The sequence below is a fragment of the Artemia sp. Qi Xiang Cuo genome, chromosome 20 (genome assembly GCF_049724085.1).
Source record: "Artemia sp. Qi Xiang Cuo chromosome 20, ASM4972408v1, whole genome shotgun sequence".
Lineage (NCBI taxonomy): Eukaryota > Metazoa > Arthropoda > Branchiopoda > Anostraca > Artemiidae > Artemia > Artemia sp. Qi Xiang Cuo.
The window spans coordinates 11,989,556-12,013,827 of NC_142813.1; the positions used below are offsets into that span (position 1 = coordinate 11,989,556).

Sequence of the window (24,272 nt, forward strand, 5' to 3'; positions counted from 1 at the left end):
CCTCGCTCTTTACGCTAAAGTTTTTTTGTTTAAAAAAAAGAGTTGTGAGAAAGTCAAACTTTAGCGTGAAGAGCCAGGCGTTGAGGAGGGCACAGCCCCTTTCATATACGGAATAATTTCTGTTCGTTTTAAGTTTTAATGTCGCTCCTTACTTTCAGTTTAAAAAACTTGTTTTTTTTATTTAATTACAAATAAGAGGCTTATTTGGTCTATGGCTATGGCGTTAAAATTGGCGAAGTCTTTAAACAATTGAAATGTGTGTTTATGAACTTTTTCAATCTAGATGTCTGTTTTGCGCATGTTGGACCATAACTTCCGGAATTAGAGATTTTAAAATACTATGCATAAAAATACCACTACCTTAATGATCGGCCGATCTAGGTCAGTGAGACCATCGGAAGTGGATCTCAAGTCCAAGCTAGGGTCTGTTTAGGGATTGTCAAGGCACTACCTCCACTTGTCACCCGTGCTTCAATATTTTAAACACATAGCCATCTGAATGCACGACTAAGGTAAAATTTTCACCAATGGTGTTTGTACACAAAATTTTCACCAATGGTAGAAAGTAGTTGAGCTATGTTCATTAGCATCAATTCACAAAAATTAGGGAGACAAAAATATTATAGAGGGATAATTTTTGGTAAATATATACCAAATCATATTATTGAGTTAGGAATAAAGTGAATACACTATTTGATGCCTTTTTGTATGCTGATTACTAATATAATAATCATTTCTATTGGAAATAAATTTCATCCCCCCCCTATATATGCCAATTTAAAGTATATATTTCTACATTAGGGGGTGGGGGTAAATTTTGTTTCTGATGTAAATGAGAGGTAAGTTTAAACTTTACCTCCACCCCCCCCCCTAATGTAGAAATATATACCCTGAATTGGCATATAGCCTATAGGGGGGGGGGCTAAAATTCATTTCCAATAGAAATGATTATTATATTTGTAATCGGCATAAAAAAGGCATTGAATGGTGTTTAGTCACTTTATTCCTAACTCAATAATATGATTTGGTATATATTTACCTAATTTTGTTGTTTTATTTTCCGATTAACTTGCTAACAAGAAAGCTAAGAAATAAACATACCTTTAGAGTCAGAATTTCATCCTGAATCTAAGTATAACATTCATTTCTGTTGGGAATCCCTGTTCCAGGTTAGAACAAACCTAGAATTTTAGAATTTTTAGTTTTTTTTTTTTTTTAATTTTCTAGCTCATCTAGAATTTTACTCCAAACTTCAGGCCTGTCCCCTAATGTGCAAATACATACCCTGAGTTGTATTTATGCAGTGAAATCTTTGTAAAGCACTTTTTTCTTCAAATTGATTCTACAGTTTGTCAAAATAATAGAAAATTGATTGCATACCATATATAAAATTAAGGGACATATTGGATAAGTAAAAGATTCAGTCAAGGTTTTAGCTTTATTTAATGTTATATTGATCAGCTTTCAGTACTGCAAGATACCAGTGTTCACTGTTTGCTATTATAAGAGATAAATAGCAATAAACAAGGTGGCTGTATATTATTCCATCTGTCAAGGGAGGGGAGATAATGCAATATATCTTCAGGAATAATATAAGAGAGTATTTATGGTTGTTTTAAAGTAGTTTTTAGAATTTTTCAGGCTTCCTTCAAATGGTCTCCTGGTATTAACAATTACTTATTAGTGTTTGTTATTATAATGATAAATAACAAAAAAGTGGTGCTATTATAATATGTGATAGTTTCAGCATATAAACTGGGCTATATACTGTTTCATTAATGGGGGGTGGGGGATACTTGAATCAAGCACATTTGGAAACAAGTCAAAAAAGAATTTGTGATTATTTAAAAGAAATTTTAAGCATTATTTAGGATTTTCTTCAAATGGCCTTCTGTATCACCTAAAAATTTGAATGTCAAAAGTGAATATACAGCACAGATAAGGCCCAAGGAAAGTGTTTTAAGCATTTTAACATTGTTAAATCTTGATATTTAGGCTTTTAAAGTATTTAGATTTTGTGTTTTTTTTTCAATCTAATTTGACTTAAGACCCTGCTTCAGTCATTAGATTTGTACCTAGAGTCAAAGAAAAGGAGTTTCAAACTAAAATTAGCCTAAAGAAATACATAATTTTGTCCAAGGCTAAAACTTTTCAACTATTTTCAAAGGTAGCTCACTTATTTAGAACTTTGTTTGGTTTTTCTTTAGGTTTGGCAAAATGAATTTTTTTTATTGTTTGCCTGATTTACAAGGTTTTGCAGGAGTCCAAGGGAAAAAAACAGTAGGTTACAGATCAAAATTCAAATTATCAGTATTGTGTTTTCAAAATCCAAAGTTAAAGAAAAACAGACTGAAATAAAATTAAGAAAATAAGTTTTCTGTTAAAGTTCAGGTAAGTAAACCTATAGAGCCTGTTTACTCTGTGATCTCCTTAGTTTTGATCTAAGGAAGAGTAGGTATAGATGACTAGAAATAGAAAATTATCTATAATGTCCCATTATAAAGCAAAATTGGAAAAGAAGAGCAAAAAAAATGCAACTATTATTCAACTAAATTTTTGTGTCAGCTTTACAATTTTGCTTGGGAATACTAGATGGGATTAGTTGATTTTCTTTTGTTTGTAGAGAAAAGTTTCCTCACTTTTCAGTTTTGCATGCAGTTTTAATCATTCCAATGATATGTCTCTGTTAAATAATTGCTTTTTCATTTATTTCAATGAGCACAAAAAAATTTTGCAAGGTAGAGCTCTCATTTTATCTTTTTCTGCCTGACATTAAACAAATAGGGAGTGTGCCCTAGTGCTTTGCTTCTGCTAGTAGTTTCCTTTCCAGTTATCAAATGATTGTTAAATTAAGTTTTTTATCTCCAAAAGGCAAAGATGAGTGTATTTTTTCAAAATAGGCAGCCAATGACTCCTTTTCTTAAACAATAGGACAAGAATAAGTATCCTAAAGGTGGCATTCCCCTTGAAGGAGTTGAAATGAGTTATCATTTCTGCTTCTTTATCAATCTGCTAATTGCTTATATGATGTCTTTTGGTGTGCTAAAAAACAAATTAATTTACCTTGGATTCTTCAAAGAAAACAAAATTATCAGATTGCTATAGAAATGGTAACTTTAAGACTTTGTTCTAATTGCTTATTTTATTGCCCTCTGTTATTAATGATTTAACCAGGGAATTTACTTGCAGCTTTTTATAAACCTTTTAATTATCCTAATGGCCTTTAACTAAATTACTTTCATAATCAGGAAATACATAGTAACCTATTTGGCAGTTCTATGTATGTACATATTTTTAGAAGTTTTTTTCCTTTTTTAAATGTAACCTTCCCTTTGTCCTTTACTTATAGCAGATATTTATATATTTTTTGTTTAAAAAGGATAGTATGAGGAGACCACGATTTGCTTGATGACGAGTAAGAAATTTTCTATAATTTCTTTTGCAAAACAACTTTAACTTCATTTTTTTTTCTTTGCTCTAGAAAAATACAACCATTAAGGTGTTGTATAGCTGGATATTTGTGATATAATTATTGGTCATTTGAAAATATAAGATGCCTCTTTTATTTTTCTGTTATTGTTTTTAAATATATTTTTTCTTTTTATAGACTTTGGCTGTAGTCATTGAGCTTGGTCATAGATCTACCCTGAAGAATGAAATTAGTCTAGAAGGAATGACCCATGATTGGGAAGTCTATGTTCATGGGAAAGATGGTGCACCAATTGAAAAGTTCATTGAAAAGGTTGTATTCAACCTTCCAAAGGATTTCCCCAATCCTAAAAGGAGTAAGTTGCCCTTTTCTTACTATTTTGTTTAAAATTTAATTCACAAGTTTAGTCAATGGCACCAATTAGTGGAAGACATTGCCCCCCCCCCATGATTTTTTTTATCCCCTGTCTTAGGTTTTGAAAATATGGTCTTTTTTATTTTTATTGAATTTTTTATGAGTAGTTTTATTAAAAAAAATGGACTAACTTAAAAATTACCCCCCTATATTTTGAAAAATATATATTATATTAAATATATATTATATATAAAAATATATATTAAAGCCTAAAGCCACATATATCCTACCAGTTTATAGATATTAGATATAGGCTTCAAAGGGTTTCTAGTCCATCTGTTGGCTATGGCTGCTCTAATATAGTTATTAGTGTCTTTTATTTGTTATGAACTAAAAAATGCCATATTTTTTTTTAATGCTAACAGCTGTTGGTATTGAAGTGGATAGGGCTTCAGTGACTAGTCAGCTTTAAGTAGACTGGACACAGTACACAATCATTATTGTTTTAGTTTTCTTGAGGAGAAGAGGGGCTTCTGAAAAATACAGAGAGAGGGATTCTCATTTACCTGTTGGCCAATGTATTTTTGGTCCAAATAAAAGGGTTCAGAAGTGAACCTCAATAATTACTTCAATTTTATTCTTTACTGTCAGAACAGAATGTGGCTTTGTTTCTAGATATTTTTAATTTTTTTTCTGTTATCTCCTTCATGTTTCCTCATTTTTTTACTCTTATTTTGCTGATCTTGTTTCCTGATCTTATGTCATCCTGAGATCACTTATCTCAGTCAAAAGTGCTTTAATGAAAATGTTTCTGCTGAGTAGGACGTTATCTGCTAATTTTTTTTCTTTTTTTTTTATCAAAAGACATAGGAACCAAAGCATAGCCCTGTTTTGGGTGACCGATCTGCTAAGATCTTTCATTTTTTTGACAAGAAAGGCTATCATCTTTTGCCCTTTCTAGGCTTTTTCCCCTGGAAAACTGGATTTCATTCCAAATTCCAGGTCAACTGTCTTTTCCTTGCTATATTGTAATTATTACTTTTCTTTATTTTAGCTTTAAATGAGCCTCCATTCATGATTAAAGAGGCTGGGTATGGGAGTTTTCGATTCCAAATTGATGTTTATTATAAAAATCCGGATAAAAAGAAGAACAGCTTTACATATGATTTACTACTGAAACCTGATTCCAACTATGGCCATTACAAGCAGCAGACTCTTTTTTTTGTAAAGCCATCTAGGGACTGGAAGATGACCTTATTACAAGGGGGTGCTGTAAGTTCATTTTATTTAGCTATTATTTATTAGAGTAAGGGAAGTATAAGATTGGCACTTTAGAGCTATTATTGAGATTCTTGGAAATCACTGTTTGCAAAAGTTTTATAAATTTTTAAAGTATAAAATTTTTTAAACTATAAAAACATTTAAATTTATCAAAAAACACAAACTCAATATTTTTTGTTAATTAATACAAAAAAAAACAACAAAATAATGCATTCACTTGGGACTGATGAGAATTTTAAGATTTTACCCTTATGTGTTTGATATACCAAGTATAGTGGAAATTAAATCATTTTTGTTTAATTGGCTTAGTGGAAATTTGTATAGCTATGCGATATGCAGGCAAATAATCAACAAAAAACAAACCAAAAAAGTATATCACCAGACAGCTTGACAAAAATATTTCAAATGTTATAAATTTTAGAATATTTGTTGAGACTATTAAAATAATTTTTGTAATTGTTTTTTTATATAACTATTAAACTATTTCTAGTTTACACTATTTCTAGTATATAGAACATAGGCTGGTTAAAACAAAATATGATTAGCTTTATGATCAACTATATGGATGGTATTAATTTGGTGCAAGTAATGGAAATGGGCGTACATACTTTTTCCCTTGGACATGTATCCTTAACATAATGATTTTATTTTATGTTATTACTTTATTTAATTACTTAAATTTATACTCTGTCATAAAACCTTTACTTTGGGGATATATAGTTACTTTTTTCACTGGTGCATTACTGAACTTCCACCCAATTCAATTCAAATCTTAATTTTTTATAGCTGGGTTGAAATCTAAATTCCCTCAATTCTTCTTATTTCCACAGCTCTCAAATTCTATCATATCTTTCTTAATACCTTTCTTATTACCAAATTCTTTCTAAATCTGATGGCGTGGTTTACATTAGGGTCACTTGACTTTTTGAGGACGTTTCCACCCTTTTGTGACAATATGCATATATTTTTTGCCTTCTGACGAACATAGATCTACCATTTTATTATATGAGTTTTATTATATAATATATTGTTTTAACTTCATCTTTGCAACTAAATGCATTTTGAGGTTATTATTAAAAAGACATAATAAATAACCTCTATTGAAAAGAGCACCTATAATTTTAAATTTAAACGCCAAGTAATTCTCAAGATATCAAACGTATCCTATCGACATGTATCCTTAACATAATGATTTTATTTTATGTTATTACTTTATTTAATTACTTAAATTTATACTATGTCATAAAACCTTTACTTTGGGGATGTATAGTTACTTTTCTCACTGGTGCATTACTGAACTTGCTGTACCTTTCGGAACTTTATGGTGCGTTCGAGAAACCTTGTATCTGCAATTATATATTTTTTGTATACTTAACGTTCTATGTATTGTGCTGCTACTTGTGTTGTGTTGTAACGTTATACTCGTATATGTATATCTAACGTTACGGTTTCTGATTTTATGGTCTTACTTGACTGCTTAACTTTGTAGCCTGTGTTAAAAACAATACTTGGGATTATATATATTTTTTCTCAGGGGATGGATATTTAATTGTAGTTTTTTTTTTTAAGTTTACGGCCTTACTCAACTTACTTCCTGACTTGAGAGTTCTAAACATTGAATGAACTATTTAATTTTTTGGGATATTTTTTTTTTTTTTGGGGGGGGGGTGGGATAGATTCCTTATTGGGGATTAAACCCACATCATTCTCGTTGTTAGGGCATGAATAATTTATTTTCAAACACAAATTAAGATGAATATTAGCTCTGATTTGTGACGCATCTGTGGTCAGCTTCAACCTTACAGGACATGTAGACAGGGCTAGGTAAACCTCAATGTTGACGTCAAATTAAAATGAGTTTTGTTAGTGACATTTGTCTTCATAGCCATATATTCAAGCAGTATGAAGGTTCAATGTGTATTTCGGAGGATTGAAGGATATTTCTAGAGAAATAATTAAATACTTTAAAAGAAACATTGGTTTTTGGCCCAAAATTTCTGCTGTAAACCCATAATCGACAATCGTACTTTGTCCTCGACCTATACAAAATGGATCCAAGTGTTCCCCCCAAAAATCCCTCTGGATAATTACCTACCCCTGTATTCCCCATGAATAGTTTCGGATATTCATTAGGAGGGAAATTGAAAATTCTACTCATCGGTTTAAGCCAGAGACAATGCTATAGTGTTTCCTATAGTAAAGATCCATCAGGTTTCAATGTATTATTATTTATTTATTTTTTCCCAAAGACACTTAAATAAAAGGAATGGCCGTATAAACTTTGAATCGGGCTCATTTGATTGCAAATTAAATGTTCTAGTGCCATTTTTGTGAGTCAAAAAGGATTAGAGGGCAGTGCACCGCCGCCCACACCATTTTCTCCACAATCGCATCCCATCAAATTTTAAAACACTAATTTTGTTCAAAATGGTCCAAAGGTCATAGAACCATGTCTCCGGGTTTGAAAACCCTCTCCCAGCCCCCAGGGTAAGGGCTGTAAGCCATGCAAGCTGCTCATTATGAAGATCTAAAGTTTTTATGGGAAGGGTCATTGTATAAACTTTAGAGGAGGCCAATTCAATTTTAATCGAAAGTTCAATTGCCCTTTTAAGATTCAAAGCTAACGGAGGGTAACCACCCCCCGCCCACCCCGTCCAATCACATCCAAAAGTATCCGATCAAAATTTTGACATAGCTATTTTATTCAAGCTAGTCCAAAGATTAAATAAAAATGCTTCTGGGGTTGACACCCCCCCTTCCCTTCATGCAGCCCTCGTTGCACGGGAAGTAAGTTATGCAAGTTGCTCATTATTAACATATAAGGTTCTTTTTACTAAATAAAGAGAGGCTGTTTAAAATTGGAATTCCCGAATATAGTGTGAACGTGAAACTATAAGGAAATGTTGATAGGGATGCCAAATACAATCAAAACACGTTTTTACTTGCTGGTTGTGAAAAGAGAATATTAGCGATATCTAAGCTATGACTGATGGTATTAGGTTTGATTTTTCAATGTATGCTGAGGGAAAGTTGAAGAGAGATTGGTGGGCAACCAGCCCCCCCCCCCCCCTCTCTGCCCTGTTTATGCCCCCCTCTCCTTAAGAATGATCAACATTTTCTAAGAAAGGGTTGAGTTAGAAATTGATGTGAATTTTTGGAATTCATTTATTCCGTATAGGAGGCTGACTGCCCCTTCCTCACCTCCAGCATTCCCCTCGTGGCCGTAGAAACCTCAGAAGATATTCATTTGATCGAAAATTGAGAGTTCCACTTCTTTTTTTATAAGTCCTCAGTGATTGAGACCAACCAGCTCCTATCCTAAAACTGTTCTTAATATCTGGTCATTTTGTTACCTCTCAGGTTATCAGATCTACATTTTGAAGTACCTATTTAGCACTCTCTCTGTGGCTGCTCAATTTCGTATTTTAGGGAATTTTCCGTGGAGGGGGGAGGGGGTCCGTGGAGAATACGCTGGCTCTTGTACAAAATACACAGTTAGGCTTGCTAATTTCACATTAGACAATAAGAATTTACTGTAGAGAAATTTCAATGAAGCCGCTGAACTGTCAAATACGGGTGGCAGACCTGCCGGAAGTGTATTTAACTCCAAAAATCGGGAAGTTTTTATGACAGATTTTTATTATTTAACAAAATCTAGAACATATTAAGAACATGTATTTTTTATGTCTAGAACTGAAAAGAACCTTGTTTAATTGCAGCTACCTTTGTCTGAATCCAAAGATGTAATCGTCAGGGAGATAGAGGAAACTTCAGATTCCGAATCACCGCCGATTCAGGAAGAGAAAAGGAAGCCCCCAAAGGTATCTATGTTTTTTCTTTTCCTATTATTAAATAATTTTGGTATACAAATCTAATTTACGGGCATAATAAACAGATTTGCATGAACAGAATTTGCCCCAATGTAGTTGTCAAAACTTTCAAATTTGTTGGCTGCAAAAATTTATTGTGAATGGGTATTAAGCCCTTTCCCAGCTTCAATAGGGCTACTTGTCATATAACTTTGTCTTAATAGCACAACCATGCATTTCATTTCCTCAGATAGTCCCAAAAATAGATTACAAGAGTCCCACTCCTTGGGCTCACAATCAGAACCATTTCTAAAAATTATAAAATTGAACTCCTTAAAGAGAAGTCTCCCGTCTTTTTTTATTCCCGGTTAGAACCAGTATGTCTCTACCTCTTCCTCTCTCGTGGCTTGTTCCATTTTTTTTTATTACCGTGGCTTTTTTTAGTCCCGGTTAGAACCAGTATGTCTCTAGCTCTTCCTCTCTCGTGGCTTGTTCCACTTTTTTTATTCCGGGTTAGAACCAGTATGTCTCTATCTCTTCCTCTCTCGTGGCTTGTTCCACTTTTTTTTTATTCCCGATTAGAACCAGTATGTCTCTACCTCTTGCTCTGTCATGGGTTGTTCCACTTTTTTTTTATTCCCGTTTAGAACCAGTATGTCTCTATCGCTTCCTCTCTCGTGGCTTGTTCCACTTTTTTTTATTCCCGGTTAGAACCAGTATGTCTCTACCTCTTCCTCTCTCCTGGCCTGTTTCACTTTTTTTTTTATTCCCGGTTAGAGCCAGTATGTCTCTACCTCTTCCTCTCTCGTAGCTTGTTCCACTTTTTTTTATTCCCGGTTAGAACCAGTATGTCTCTACCTCTTCCTCTCTCGCGGCTTGTTCCACTTTTTTTATTCCCATCGTTTTTTTTTATTCCCTGCTAGAATCAATATGTCTCTACCCCTTCTTCTCTCGTGGCTTGTTCCACTTTTTTTATTCCCGTGGATTTTTTTTATTCCCGGTTAGAACCAGTATGTCTCTACCTCTTCCTCTCTCGTGGCTTGTTCCTCTTTTTTTTTTATTCCCGGTTAGAACCAGTATGTCTCTACCTCTTCCTCTCTCGTGGCTTGTAAAAAGTTTAAATTTCTTGGCTGTAGCATCTAATGTTGCATTTATCAAAATGTGGGTATGCCAGTATTAACATGGTTCTGATAAGAATAAGCCAAGGGACCTCAAGCAACGCAGATTGCCCTGATCTTATCCTCTTGCAGTTTTCCTAAAATTCAAATCCAAAAAAAAATGCAAGATCCGAGTCTTCAATGATTTTGCTTTAGTTTAATAGTTAATTAATAGATGACCAGGGAGGTCAACTGTGGCAGAGAATATCTCTTCTAGATTCCCATAGCCCTTGCACCTTTAGATTAAAAAAACTAATTGTTTTTCATTATTTTAATAAAAAAAATCTAAAGCAAAAATTGATTCCTTCCTAAATTTTGACGATATTCTTTTCTTCGTATAAACATCCCCCCCCCCCACACACACAATTTCCGTGAATTGATGCCCCTGGTCATAAACTGGTCCCTGTTAGTCATTTCTTATGTGTATTAAATAAAAAAAACAAGTTTTTTTTAACTGAAATTAAGGAACGACGTTAAAACATAAAACGAAAAGAAATTATTCCTTATATGAAAGGGGCTGTCCCCTCCTTAACGCCTCGCTCTTTACGCTAAAGTTTTTTATTGTTTAAAAATAGAGCTGTGAGAAAGTCAAACTTTAGCGCAAAGAGCGAGGCGTTAAGGAGGGGACAGCCCCTTTCATATAAGGAATAATTTCTGTTCGTTTTAAGTTTTAACGTCGTTCCCTACTTTCAGTTAAAAAAACTCGGTTTTTTTATTTAATTTTTGAACGTTTTTGAATCAATGCAGGTTTTGATTTTGGCTCACCGTACATGAATAATTAAAAAAAAATGGAATATTAATTTTACTTTTATTTGGTTAAATGGCTTTCTCGAAACTTGTTTAATTTTATTTACGAACGTTTTTATTAGTAGTAAATATACTCAACTTACGAATTAACTTACGTAACGAACTTCTATATTCATATATTTAAAACTAAACTATAACTCTAACTAAAACTCTAAGCTAAGACTCTAAACTAAAACTCTAAACTCTAAACTAAAACTCTTAACTACTATAACTCTAACTAAAACTGTAAGCTAATACCAAACTGAAACTCTAAACTAAACTCTTATCTAAAACTAAACTAAGCTAAAAGTGCAACGAAAAACTCTAAGCTATGACTCCAGGCTAAAACTCTAAACTCAAACGTTTAGCTAAAACTAAATTACAAGTCCAAAAACACTTAACTAAAACTAAAATAAAATATAACTAAACTATAACTCTAACTAAAACTGTAAGCTAATATCAAACTAAAACTCGTATCTAAAACTAAACAACAACTCTAAACTAAAACTCTTAACCAAAACTAAACTAAACTACAGCTCTAAACTAAAACTCTTAATTAAAATTAAACTACAACTCTAAACTAAAACTCTTAACAAAAATTAAACTAAACTATAACTCTAACTAAAACTGTAAGCTAATATCAAACTAAAACTCATATCTAAAACTAAACAACAACTCTAAACTAAAACTCTTAGCTAAAATTAAACTACAACTCTAAACTAAAACTCTTAACAAAAATTAAACTAAACTATAGCTCTAACTAGAACTCTAAACTCTAAACTAAAACTCAAAAGTCTAAACTAAATTTCTTAACTAAAACTAAACTATAACTCTAACTAACACTCATAGATATGACTCTCAGCTAAAATTCTAAACTCTTAACCAAACCTAAACAACAATTATAAGATAAAACTCTTAACTACAACTAAACAAAAACTGTAAACTAAAACTCTTAACTAAAACTAGACTAAACTAAAAATACAACGAAAACTCTAAGCTAAGACTCTAGGCTAAAATTCTAAGCTAAAAATCTAAGCTAAAACTAAACTACAACACCAAAAACACTTAACTAAAACTAAAATGTATTGCTTGGTGTTGGGGTATTCAAAAAGCCATAAAGTAAAGTTGTGGGTGAAAAGGATGGGTACTTCAACTTGTAAAATTGGCTTAGGAGGGACAGTAAGAAAAGAACTTGTTATGAAAAATATAATAAAGCCTTTGAAAAGTATTGCTTGGTGTTGGGATATTCAAAAAAGCCATAAAGTAAAGTTGTGGGTGAAAATCATGAGTACTTCAACTTATAAAATTGGTTTAGGAGGGACATTAAGAAAAGAGCATGTTCTGAAATAATATAATAAAGCCTTTTGAAAAATATTGCTTGGTGTTGGGGTGTGCAAAAAGCCGTAAGGTAAAATTGTGGGTGAAAAGGATGAGTACTTCAACTCGTAAAATAGGTTTAAGAGGGATATTAAGAAAGGAACTTGTTCTTAAAAGATATAATAAAGCCTTTCTAAAAGTATTGCTTGGTGTTGGGGTATTCAAAAAGCCATAATGTAAAGTTTTGGGTGATAAGGATGAGTACTTCAAGTTGTAAAATTGGTTTCTGAGGGACATTACCTAAAGAACTTGTTCTGAAAAGATATATTCGGGGGGAGCCAAAAAGTTGGGGGGGGGGAGGAGGAGCCCTTTTGTGTCTCAAGCACACAAAAAAATATTAAAAAAATGGGGGGGGGGCAAAAAGTTGTTTGGAGGAGGGGGCCCTTGGGGTTGGGGTAGTGGACCTTACAACACTGTTCAAATTGAACTTGTGTATTATAACGACCACAGAGTTTCACCCCAAATCATCTTCTAAAATGTCTCAAACTGTTTCGCCCAAAAAATCCCTAAAATGCCGATTAATTTGTTTCGCCCAAATAATCCCCTAAAAGTAATTCCTGCGTGTTCCTTTATTTCGGCATCCCTGCGCTTTCACATTTGAAATTCCCAGGAAACCATTTCCCGCGTAAAATACATTCCATCTGTCTTGATCTCGTACGAATTTCTGAAAAAATCTAAGGTGTTCCTCGTTCCTCGTTACTCGTTACACTATGGCTTCGATAGAATATTAATATTTATCTCTCAGACCTAAAGACCAGAGAAGCCATATTTAAAAATAGAATATTAATTTATGTCTCTGACCTAAAAACGAGAGAAGCGATATTTCAAAAATAGAATGTTAATTTATCTCTCAGACCTAAAGACCAGGAAAGCCATATTTAAAAATAGAATATTAATTTATCTCTCAGACCTAAAGACCAGAGAAGTCATATTTAAAAATAGAATATTAATTTATCTCTCCCTGTTAGAATCGATAATTCCCCCTCGAATATGCAAATTAATTTCCAAGAAATCTAGTTCCCCTTAGTGGATCAATAATCTGACTGTGACGTCACTCCCGTCTGTAGTCATTAGGTTTAGAAACATCCGTGATTGACCTTGACTGAAAGAGGTGTCATTGACCCGTTAGTGGATCGATAAACCATGAATAAATTATGTATTCCTTGTAGTCATTAGGTCCCTCCTACTACAATCTTACTTACTCCACTTTTGATGGGAAAAGGACGCTGCTCCGCATCGCCTGATTTCCATAATTTCTCCAATACAAGTTTTTCTTGAGGCGTGTCATATGCGATGGCTTCGACATGTTGCAGTCAATCACTGTCCCAGAGCTAACCGAAGAGGAGGAAGCCTCCAGGGGGCTCTGTGTCATTTTTCATCACTCTTTCCTCTTTGTCTATGTCGTTTTTCATCACCCCTCCCTCCCCCTAAATTTTCTTTAATTGATTTGAATGTAGTTATTTCATAGCCTATTTATTGCTCTTTTAATCTGTAAATGAATAAATACTTTTAGAGCCAAAAAATTCTCCATTTTCATTTGCTTATCCTGTTTAAGAAATACGTATTTTTATTCGTATTTTCAGTTTTTTATTTACTTTTTTTTTGCACTGATAAAAATGTCAAGAAACGCCTAACAATAGACGGAGTGAAGAGTTTTTGTTGACACTAGCGTCTTTTATCATATACTAACTATTTATTTATGTGCTAACTATTATAATTTGTGTTTAGCATCTATTATATTCAAATTTACTTACTTAGGTTCATCTGACTGCGCAGTATCACAGTTTAAAGATATATCAGAGGCAACGCTGTAGCGTTGCCTATAGTAAAGGCCATACAGCTCCAACGTTTTATTATTATTTTTTTCCCAGAGGCACTTCATATGGAAGGGGTCGTCGTAGAAACTTCAAAGGGGGCTCATTCGATTGTAAATCGAGAGTTCTAGTGCCCTTTTTAGTAGTCGAAAATGATTGGAGGGAAATGATTTGCTCTGAATCTTACATCACAGATGAACTAAATTTTATTAGAGACATACTTTTTGGAAACGGTTATCCTATTGTCTTTATTAACTACACAATTAGCCGAAGATTGGCAAGACACTGCCGTAAAATTAAGGGTCTTTTACAATGTGAAGTTCCCGTTAAGCTCTCAAATATAGTTTACCTTCCATATATTCCAAAAGTCACTATAAGTTTAAAAAAAGTTTGCCCACAAAATAATTTTTATGTTGTATTTACAAATAATTTTAAAATCATGAATATCCTAAATTCTGACAAATATATAACCCCAGTTACTCGCCAAAGAGGGGTTTATCAAATACCATGTGACTGTGGCCATTTTTATGTTGGTAGAACCAATCAAAATTTAGAAAAACGCCTGCAACAACACAAAGATGACATAACTAAAGCTTTAAATTCTAATAATACAAACATTTCCTTTGATTCTGCTTTAAGCAGTCACATATATGATAACCCTAGTCATAAAATGCTTTTTGAGGAAACTTGCCTTATTGGCAATGATTTAGGCATAAAACAGGTTGTTTGAGAGGCAATTGAAATTCAAATCAAAATAAATAGTAATATTTCTTTAAATAGAGATTTGGGGGAATATTCGCTTAATGCCCTATACACAAATTTAATAAAAAATGATTTGACTAATTATATTAAAAAACCAGTAAATAACTCCACTCAACCTATTACGAATAGACCTTCTAGGCTGGCTGCCAAGAATGCGAGACTAGTTTTAAAAGCTTGTCTGTAAGTATTTTATTTCCATCTGAATGAATTGTTCTCTGTCCATTTCGTTTGGAGTACCAGTCCTGGTTGAACTTTCTTGAAGTAATGATATTAGGGCTGTTTTAAAACTTTTTTTTAAACAGTTTTGAAGATTGAAATTTAATGTAAGTTTCTTTTATAGCGTTTTTATTCTCTTCGTCTGTTTTGCTGAGGACGGCCCTTGGATATAGGGTCGAAATATTCATTTAAAGTTGCGTTCCACTGTCTTGTATAAAAAAAATTTCCAACTAGCCCCCCCACGCCCATCATTCCCCCAAACACAGCCAATCAAAATTTTGAGATCGCCATTTTGTTCAGCGTAGTTGATTTCCACATAGTAAATATTTTTTTGAGGAGGATACTCCCCCACAACCCTGAGGGCAAGGGTTTTAAGTTATGCCCTGGGGGCATATAAGGTCTTTGTAGAAGGCGTTATCGTAGAAACTTCAAAACAGGCTCATTTGGTTGGGAATTAAAGGGCTAGTGCCTTTTTTAATAGTCGAAAGTGATTGAAGTGCAACTAGCCCCCCCCCCAAGCCCATCATTTCCCCAAACACATCCAATCAAAATTTTGAGATAGCCATTCTGTTCAGGGTAGTTGATTTCCAGATAGAAAATATATTTTTATATGTTATATATTTTATATATAGAGGCTAGGGTTTTAAGTTATGCCCTGGGGGCATATAAGGTTTTTATAGAAGGTGTTGTCGTAGAAACTTCAAAAAAGGCTCATTCGATTGTAAATTCAAAGGGCTAGTTCCCTTTTTAATATTCGAAAGTGATTTGAGGGCAACTAGTCCCCCCCCCTACGCCCATCATTCCCCCAGAAACATCCAATCCAAATTTTGAGATAGCCATTTTGTTCAGCGTAGTTGATTTCCAGATAGAAAATATGTTTTTGAGGAGGACAATCTCCCACAACCCTCAGGGCTAGGGTTTTAAGTTATGCCCTGGGGGCATATAAGGTTTTTGTAGAAGGTGTTGTCGTAGAAACTTCAAAAAAGGCTCATTCGATTGGAAATTCAAAGGGCTAGTACCCTTTTTAATAGTCGAAAATGATTGCAGGGCGACTAACCCTCCCGCCCTTCGCCCATCATTCCCCCAAACACATCCAATCAAAATTTTGAGATTGCCATTTTGTTCAGCGTAGTTGATTTCCAGAACGAAAATATATTTTTGAGGAGGACACTCCCCCACAACCCTCTGGGCAAGGGTTTTAAGTTATGCACTGGGGGCATATAAGGTTTTTATAGAAGGTGTTGTCGTAGAAACTTCCAAAAAGGCTAATTCGATTGGAAATTCAAAGGGATAGTGCCTTTTTAATAGTCGAAAGTGATTGGAGGGCAACTAGCCCCCCCACGCCCGTCATTCCCTCAAACACATCCAATCAAAATTTTAAGACAATCCCCCACAACCTTCAGGGCAAGGGTTTTAAGTTAAGCCCTGGGGGTATATAAGGTTTTATAGAAGGTGTTGTCGTAGAAACTTCAAAAAAGGTTGATTAGATTGGAAATTCAAAGAGCTAGAGCCTTTTTAATAGTCGAAAGTGATTGGAGGGCAACTAGCCCCCCCACGCCCGTCATTCCCTCAAACACATCCAACCAAATTTTAAGACAATCCCCCACAACCTTCAGGGCAAGGGTTTTAAGTTATACCCTGGGGGCATATAAGGATTTTATAGAAGGCGTTGTTGTAGAAACTTCAAAACAGGCTCATTCGATTGTAAATTCAAAGAGCTAGTGCCATTTTTAATAGTCGATAGTTTTTGGAGGGAAACAAGCCCCCCCCCCCATCATTCCCTCGAATATAATCAAACACAATTTTTAGACAGACAATGTGTTCCGTGTAGTTGAGTTTTACGTAGAAAATAAATTTTTGAGGAGGTCAATCCACAACAAACCTCAGTGCACGGGGTTTAAGTTACAACTTGGGGGCACGTAATGTTTTTATAGAAGCTCTTGTCGTAACAACTTCAAAAAAGCTCATTCGATTGGAAATTCAAAGGGCTAGTGCCCTTTTTAATAGTCGAAAGTGATTGGAGGGCAACTAGCCATCCCCCCACGCCAATCATTCCCCCAAACACATCCAATTAAAATTTTGGGATAGCCATTTTGTTCAGCGTAGTTGATTTCCAGATAGAAAATATGTTTCGAGGAGGACACTTCCCCACAACCCTCAAGGCAAGGGTTTTAAGTTATACCCTGGGGGCATATAAGGTTTTTATAGAAGGTGGTGTCGTAGAAACTTCAAAAAAGGCTCATTTCATGGGAAATTCAAAGGGCTAGTTCCCTTTTTAATAGTCGAAAGTGATTTGAGGGCAACGAACCCTCCTCTCACGCCCACCCATTCCCCAAACACATCCAATCAAAATTTTGATACAGACATTTTATTAAACGTAGTTTTAAGGTATGGAAATTCGGTTTTTAAGGATGAAAACTCCCCCAGAGCCCTTAGGGAATGGGTTGTATTCTAAGGATTCTCCGACTCCTTCATATTATTTTTCACGGAAGGGATACTCGTATAAACTTTAGAGAGGGCTCATTTGATTGGAAATTGAAAGTTCTTGTTCAATGTTTAAGAATCAAATGAGATTGCAGGGCAACTAGCCCCCCCGCCCCTCCACGCCGTAAATGCATCAGATAAAAATTTGTTAAAAATAGTTTAAAGGTTAAGTAACAAAACTCTGGCGTCGACAAAACCCCCCAGGGCCCGGGGGCAGGAAGGAATTCTCATATAAAACTTCAGAGAGGGTTCATTCGATTGGAAATTGGAAGTTCTAGTCCAGCTCTTACGATTCAAAATCGATCGAAGGGCAATTCCCCCCCCCCACGCCCTTTTTCCCCTCCCCTCCCTTTGAACTAGTTCTGTTTACACCTGAAGGCTTAATGAGAGTTAGAATGTTTTGGTATTAACACGCACCTATTAGGCATCTTCTGTCCTCCCTAACAAGGAAAGAAACAGAGAGTGTAAGGCAGTGGCGGATCCAGGGGAGGGGAGAAGGGGGAGCCCCCCTACCGTAGTCTGAAGTAATGTAATTTACTTAATTAGCGCAAGATTGCGTTAATTAAACTTGCTCCTAACGCAAGTTTATCGGATCAACCTATTTTGTGCCCCCCCCTAAAAAATCCGGGATCTGCCCCTGGTGTAAGGGCACTATAAATTTTAGTATGTAATTCAATGATCCCCGTTCCAAAGTTTATGCGACCACCTCTTCCACATAAAGTGCCCCTGGAAAAATATATAAGTATTAATTCATTGAACCTTTATTGCTCTTTACTTAGGTAACGCTATAGCATTGCTTCTGACCTAAAAAGTTGAGTAGAAATTTCAGCTTCCATTTTTATGAATATCCGAAATTATCTGAGGGGAATCTGTTTGGGGAGCATATTCCACGGCTGGGAAATTTCTGCTGGGGGGAATTTAACGCGGGGAAATTATCGACAGGAAAAGAAAATGTTCTTGGAGGGGGAGGAATGTCCCAAGGGTGGGTTTTCCAAATGTGAATTATTCAGGGAGGGGACGACTAAACCCATTCGATAATATTCTAAATTTTACATCTGAAGGTAACGGGAATAAAGAATCAACGGAAATGTCAGAGATAGCACTTCAGGTTCCTTTAGACGATTTTGTTCTTGTCTTTTTAAAAAAGACATTTTCAAAATACATATTATTTTAATTTGTTTTACTTTCTCTCTCGCTGCTCAATTAGGCATGTGAGGGGGGAGACTTCCCCCCGCCACTGTCTACACTAAGGTTTTAGTTTTTATCTCAAGGCTTAAAAATTAGCGCAATGCAATAAAAGTACTACTTAAAATAACATATATAGAATAAGATATGCACATAACACGGAATAATTAATCAGAATTGCATATTATGAGTTGAGGCTCACCCAAATGATGGGCCAGGGGGCTCACCATTCCACAATCTAGGAAATCAATCCTGCAATAACTGAAAATATACAGTATTTTTGAGTATTTTAACGTCTTCCACAACTCAAACGGTCCAGAATTCTACAGCCCAATGAGTCTGTCTAATCTCCTAAATCGAGAACGGAGGAGATAAGTGAAGTTCCGCCCCGTAGTGAATGAGTCTCCAACCTCACCCTCTCCCTCTCCTGCTGTCTACGCAAAAGCTTTCTTCTTTATGCCAAGTACGCTGCCTCCACCCCAAAGACTTTAATAAGGTAAAGTTTTGTATGGGAAGAACACATAGTAAATTTATTATAATTATCCAATTATAAGGTTAAAATACATACTCTGTGATAGATGCAAAATTGCTTTGGCACACAAAATCCTATTAAGGTCAATTCCAAACAGTCGTGATCCCTTTGTGTCAGCAAGTGAAATGGTCAAAACGTATTATTCCATCGCTTTACTGAAAACGAATTATATTAATAATGTGTTTTTTTGTACTTAATATTGAAAATAAATATTAAAATTACAGTAAAATTTTGAACTGATGAGCTTTCAGCAATTAATATCATTATACATCAAATATTCAGTTTAATTTATTAGTTCTTTCCAAGATTGGCCAAGACAAATATAGTTTCACTAAAAACAAAATTTGGATACTGCCCCCTTCTTTAACTGCAAAAACCTAAAGCCTTCTGCGTCATTGGCGCTTCCCTGAAAACGAATTACTCTTATATTACAAATTTATTCTTTTCCAGTTCTTGCAGCATTGAAAATGAAAATAAAAATTACAGTGAAAGAAAATCTTGAACTGATGGATCTTTCAATAATTAATATCATTATATATCTAATATTCAATTTGATTTTGTTTATACTTTCCAAGGCTGTTCAAGACTCATATAGTTTTCAGTAAGGCGCCAATGACCTAGTAGGTTTTAGGCTTCTGCAGTGAGGCGATACCCAAACTCTTGTTTGTAGTTAACTTTATTCGATTCAAACTTGACTTGCATATTCAATTTAATTTTCACTCGTTTAAAGATTTATTTATTCATTTACGTTAATATCAATTGTATGTTTGCTCGCATTGATTGTTTATTTAATTTTTGTTCGTTTTAAGTTTCATTTATGATTTAATAGCAAAATGTTTTTTTCGTTTTAAGATTGATTTCCATATCCAATATAAGCATTACTCGCTTTAAAATCTATTTATTAATTTATATTATTACTTGTTGTATGGTTTTTGCTATGAATGTTTATTTAATTTTTGTTCGTTTTGGGTTTCATTTATTCTTTAATAGTAATTTCTGGTCGTTTTTAGTTTGAATTTTAACAGGTGTTCATATCTCCTGAGCTTAATTTTAAAATGGCCATTACTTTTCTTTGAAAAACTTATTTTTCGGAAAGTTTTTTTTTTTAATTAATAACGAACAATAGCGAAAAGTTTCTCCAAACATGACACACATTCATAGCGCGCTGCTTGGGAAGCTCCCAGACCGTCAGAGTAATAGTTTCTCGTCGTGATGCGATAAACATTTGTCATTGCGCGTGCACGAAGGCGAGCTCATGAAGAGTGGCTTAGCTTGTGTTGTTTTAATGTGTTTCAAAAATCTTCAATGGAAAGAAATGGACTTTTTGCTACTGTTCGTATATATTTATACTGTGGTGCAGTATCATTAAGCAGAAATAGAATAATCTAAAGACAGCTTTTTTTACTTATAAGTTTTTGTATTTTAAGAAAAATTATAAGTATGTTTGGCTCCACCATGAATTTTTCTAACAGTTTTTCAGAAATTTTCAAGAACTGTCTACAGTTAATTCTTTTATTTTAATTTAATTTATTTCATTGCTTATAGAAAAAAACGTGACTATGTAAGTACCTATGTGGAAAATAAGAGGTTTGAAAATCGAAAGTCTTTACAGATGCTGTGGGAAGTTGTTAGGGAGGATGTAAAGAGGGTAGATGGAAAACATATTCAGCGTAATTTAGGTGCTGAATCCATACCCGAAAGTTTCCATTAAGATCAGTTATAGAACAATAATCAAACAGACAATGCTGACGAATGGTCTGCGTTGCGCAGGTACTGATCTCCCGATTCAATACCTTCAGTCGGGAGTGCAATGCGTGGTTGGGGGCAAATCATCCGACAATTGCCGTTTTTCCCCCCAGATTTGTCCGGGTTCCCATGCCAGGAATCGAACCCCTTACCTCAGGACTTCAAGTGTGGAGCGTTAATCTTTTGGCTAGGACGGCTCAATTCAATGCTCTTTCCAAATATATGCCCCTACCATCTCGATTGCATTTCATTCTCCCTCTACTAAAGGGGATGGAATGCAACCCTAACCTATACAGAAAAGTTTGCTGTTTGGAAGTGTATGTAACCTAAAATTAGACATCTCTATTTTGTTTTATTTTATTCATCTATTTATTCCTTTTTATATTTTTCAGGAGCCAAAAGAGTCAAAATCCAGCAAAGAAAATAGAAAGGAGTGGAGCTCTGATAAGTTAAAAGGAGGAGAGGATAAAAAAGACAGAAGAAAACAAAAGAAATACGATAAAACTAAACTTGTGGAACCTGAAAAGGAAGACTTTCGCATTGTTACTGACAAAGTAAAAGAACTGATAAAAAAGGACAAAGGGAAAGCTAAAGAGCTAGATAAAAGTCATGATATAAATGACGGAAAAAGTAAAGAGAAGAAGGAAAAAAGTGAAAAATCTACTAAACGAAAAACCGAGGAAAAGTCACACAAAGCAGAGAAGGAAAAACGGAGTGAAGAAAAAGTCGAAGGGGCGAAGAATGAGCAAAAGGGAGATGATAGAAACTCTAAAAGTGAGGAAAAAAAGAATAGTGAACCTAAAGAAAAAAGAAGAAAGGAGAATGAATCCAAGAGTTCTGGAAAATTCATAAACATGAAGCATTCAACAGACAAAAAAGAAGTAAAAGACGAGCTTACAGTTGAGCATACGCCGGATATTGTGCCTAAAGTGAATACAGAATTTAGAGATACAACTAGAGAAGATGCGATTGAAATTACTAGAGATTTACTAGAGAAGAAAGTGAAAGTGAAAAATTACTCAACTTCATCTGTATCGGCGATGTTACTGGTATCGGCGATGTCGGCGATGTCACTGAGTCCCACCTCTCAGGCATATAGCAGCGGTAGCTCTCACATTCTGTCAACAGAACAGAAAAAGTTTAAAACCCCAAGAGGTAACAAAGAGGTAAAAAACAACAACCAAGAGGTAATTAGTGGTAAACCATGTTCCACCTCCAAAAATGAAAATGAGGTTAAAGTAGAGGGCAGAGACTCGCCCCAAGCAGCTCAGCATGTTATGAAAGCTAAAAGGACTATCAAAAAAAATTTTATTGAGCGAGAAAAAAAAATGGTGGATAAGAAGAAGCAAGTGATCACAGCTGCTAAATTGAAGAAATACTCATCATCTCTTTCAGGACCCTCATCCTCGTTAGAAGAAGGCAAAACTGTTGATAATAACCCAACTGTAAGGCTTTCTCTGTTTGCTCAGCAAGACGAAGGAAGTGTACCTAGTGGACAACCTATAATCCCGGCACACCTTCCTGCGTCAGTGGACCTACCAGCACTACTATTTTCAGAAGATTTGTCAGATGAAGAGGTGAAAAATTCTCCAAAATTCGTTCTCTGTGCTCGAAAAGACAGTTTTTTGGGTAAAACTAGCATGTTTTCTAGTAGTGATGATACTTCTGAGTCTGAAAGTGACAATCTAACTTCCACTTTAATAAAAACGAGTCTTACTCAGAGAAAACCTCAAGATACCTCATCAGACAGGCGTGTCCCACGCATTAAAAGAATCTCATCCCCAAGATTATCTCCTGAGCCAGTTATTAGACAGGGACCTGTTACAATGTTTCAAGAAGACTGCCAGGAGACTACTCCATCTGTGTCTTTGGTTTCCCTGAGCTCCGCCATTCAGGTCCTTAGCAGAGATAGCTCTCAGACACTGTCAACAAAACAGAAAAAGTTTAAATCCCCAAGAAATAGCCAAGAGGAAAACAACAACCAAGAGGTAAATAGTTGTGAACCATATTCCGCCTCCAAAAATGAAAATGATGTTAAGATAGAGGGCAGAAACTTACCCTCAGCAGCTGAACATGCAATGAAATCCAAAAAGGCTATTAAAACAAATATCACAGAACGACGAAAAAAAATAGTGGATATGAAGAAGCAAGTGATCACATCATCTCTTTCAGGACCTTCTACCTCGTTGGAAGAAGGTGAAATTGTTGATAAAAAACAAACTACAAGGATTCCTCTGTTCGCTAACCAAAACGAAATAAGTGAGCCTAGTGGCACACCTTTATTGCTGGAACACGTGCCTGCACTACTGCTATCAGAAGATTTATCAGACGAAGAGGTAAAAAAGTCACCAAAATTTAATCCATGTGTTCAAAAAACCAGCTTGTTGAGTAAAACCAAAATGTTTTCTAATAGTAGTTATACTTCAGAGTCTGAAAGTGACAGACCTCCTTCCATCTTGGTTAAAAAACGTCTGTCTCAGAAACGACCTCGAGATGCCTCATCAGAGTGGTGTGTTCCACGCATTAAAAGAGTCCCACCTCCTAGACTACCTCCTGAATCCGTTACTCCAGATCATGGAGACTACATTAAGAGTAAACCTGCTGAGGTTAGGAAAGATCTTGAAAAGGAGTTTGCTGATCCGTCTAGCCTTGCAAAAAATTATTCGGCAAAAAGAACGTCATCGAAAGGTGTCATTGAACAAGAAAAGAAATTGATGGATAAGAAAAGGCAAGAAATAGGAGCAGCTAAGTTGAAGAAACACTTAATATTTCTTTCAGAAACTTCAACCTCTTCAAATAGCTCTTCCACTTTAGTAAAACCGAGTCTGCCTCAGAAACGACCTCGAGATGCCTCATCAGAGAGGTGTGTTTCACGTATTAAAAGAGTCCCACTCCCACGATTACCTCCTGAACCGGTTATTAGACAGGTACCCGTTACACCAGTTCACGAAGACTACCAGGAGACTAAACCTGCTAGAGTCCAGTGCAAAGATTACAGTAGTGAGTTTAATGACCCATCTAGGTTCACGAAAGAGCATTTGAAAGAGTTAATGGAACTACAAAGGCGTGTTTGCTCAGTCTCTGATCTTAACATAGCCCAGAAAATTTTTGAACTTGCAGTGGAAACTGGATGTTTTGAATATACTGCAAATAATTTTGATTTTAATGCTTGTAAACTAGACCTTGAGACTGTCCGCAAACTTAGAAATATTTTAAGGTTTTGAAATTTGGCTGTGTTAGTTTTTTTTTAATTTTTGACTAATTTGTTTATTTATGCTTTTAAATTTTGTGACGAATCGTGAATGAGACTATAGCTATTATATAATAAACTTTTCCGTC

The 24,272-nt window shown here is 34.9% G+C and overlaps 1 protein-coding gene across 1 annotated transcript; it reads left to right on the forward strand.

Moving 5' to 3' along the window:
* The first annotated feature begins 278 nt into the window (after positions 1-278).
* LOC148939872 (uncharacterized) lies at positions 279-24,272 on the forward strand. Its single transcript, XM_089105776.1, has 5 exons — positions 279-512; positions 3,608-3,785; positions 4,839-5,056; positions 8,785-8,886; positions 21,326-24,272. The coding sequence occupies exons 2-5, from the start codon at positions 3,674-3,676 to the stop codon at positions 24,155-24,157; spliced, it is 3,264 nt and encodes a 1,087-aa protein (XP_088961902.1). The 5' UTR covers positions 279-512; positions 3,608-3,673; the 3' UTR covers positions 24,158-24,272.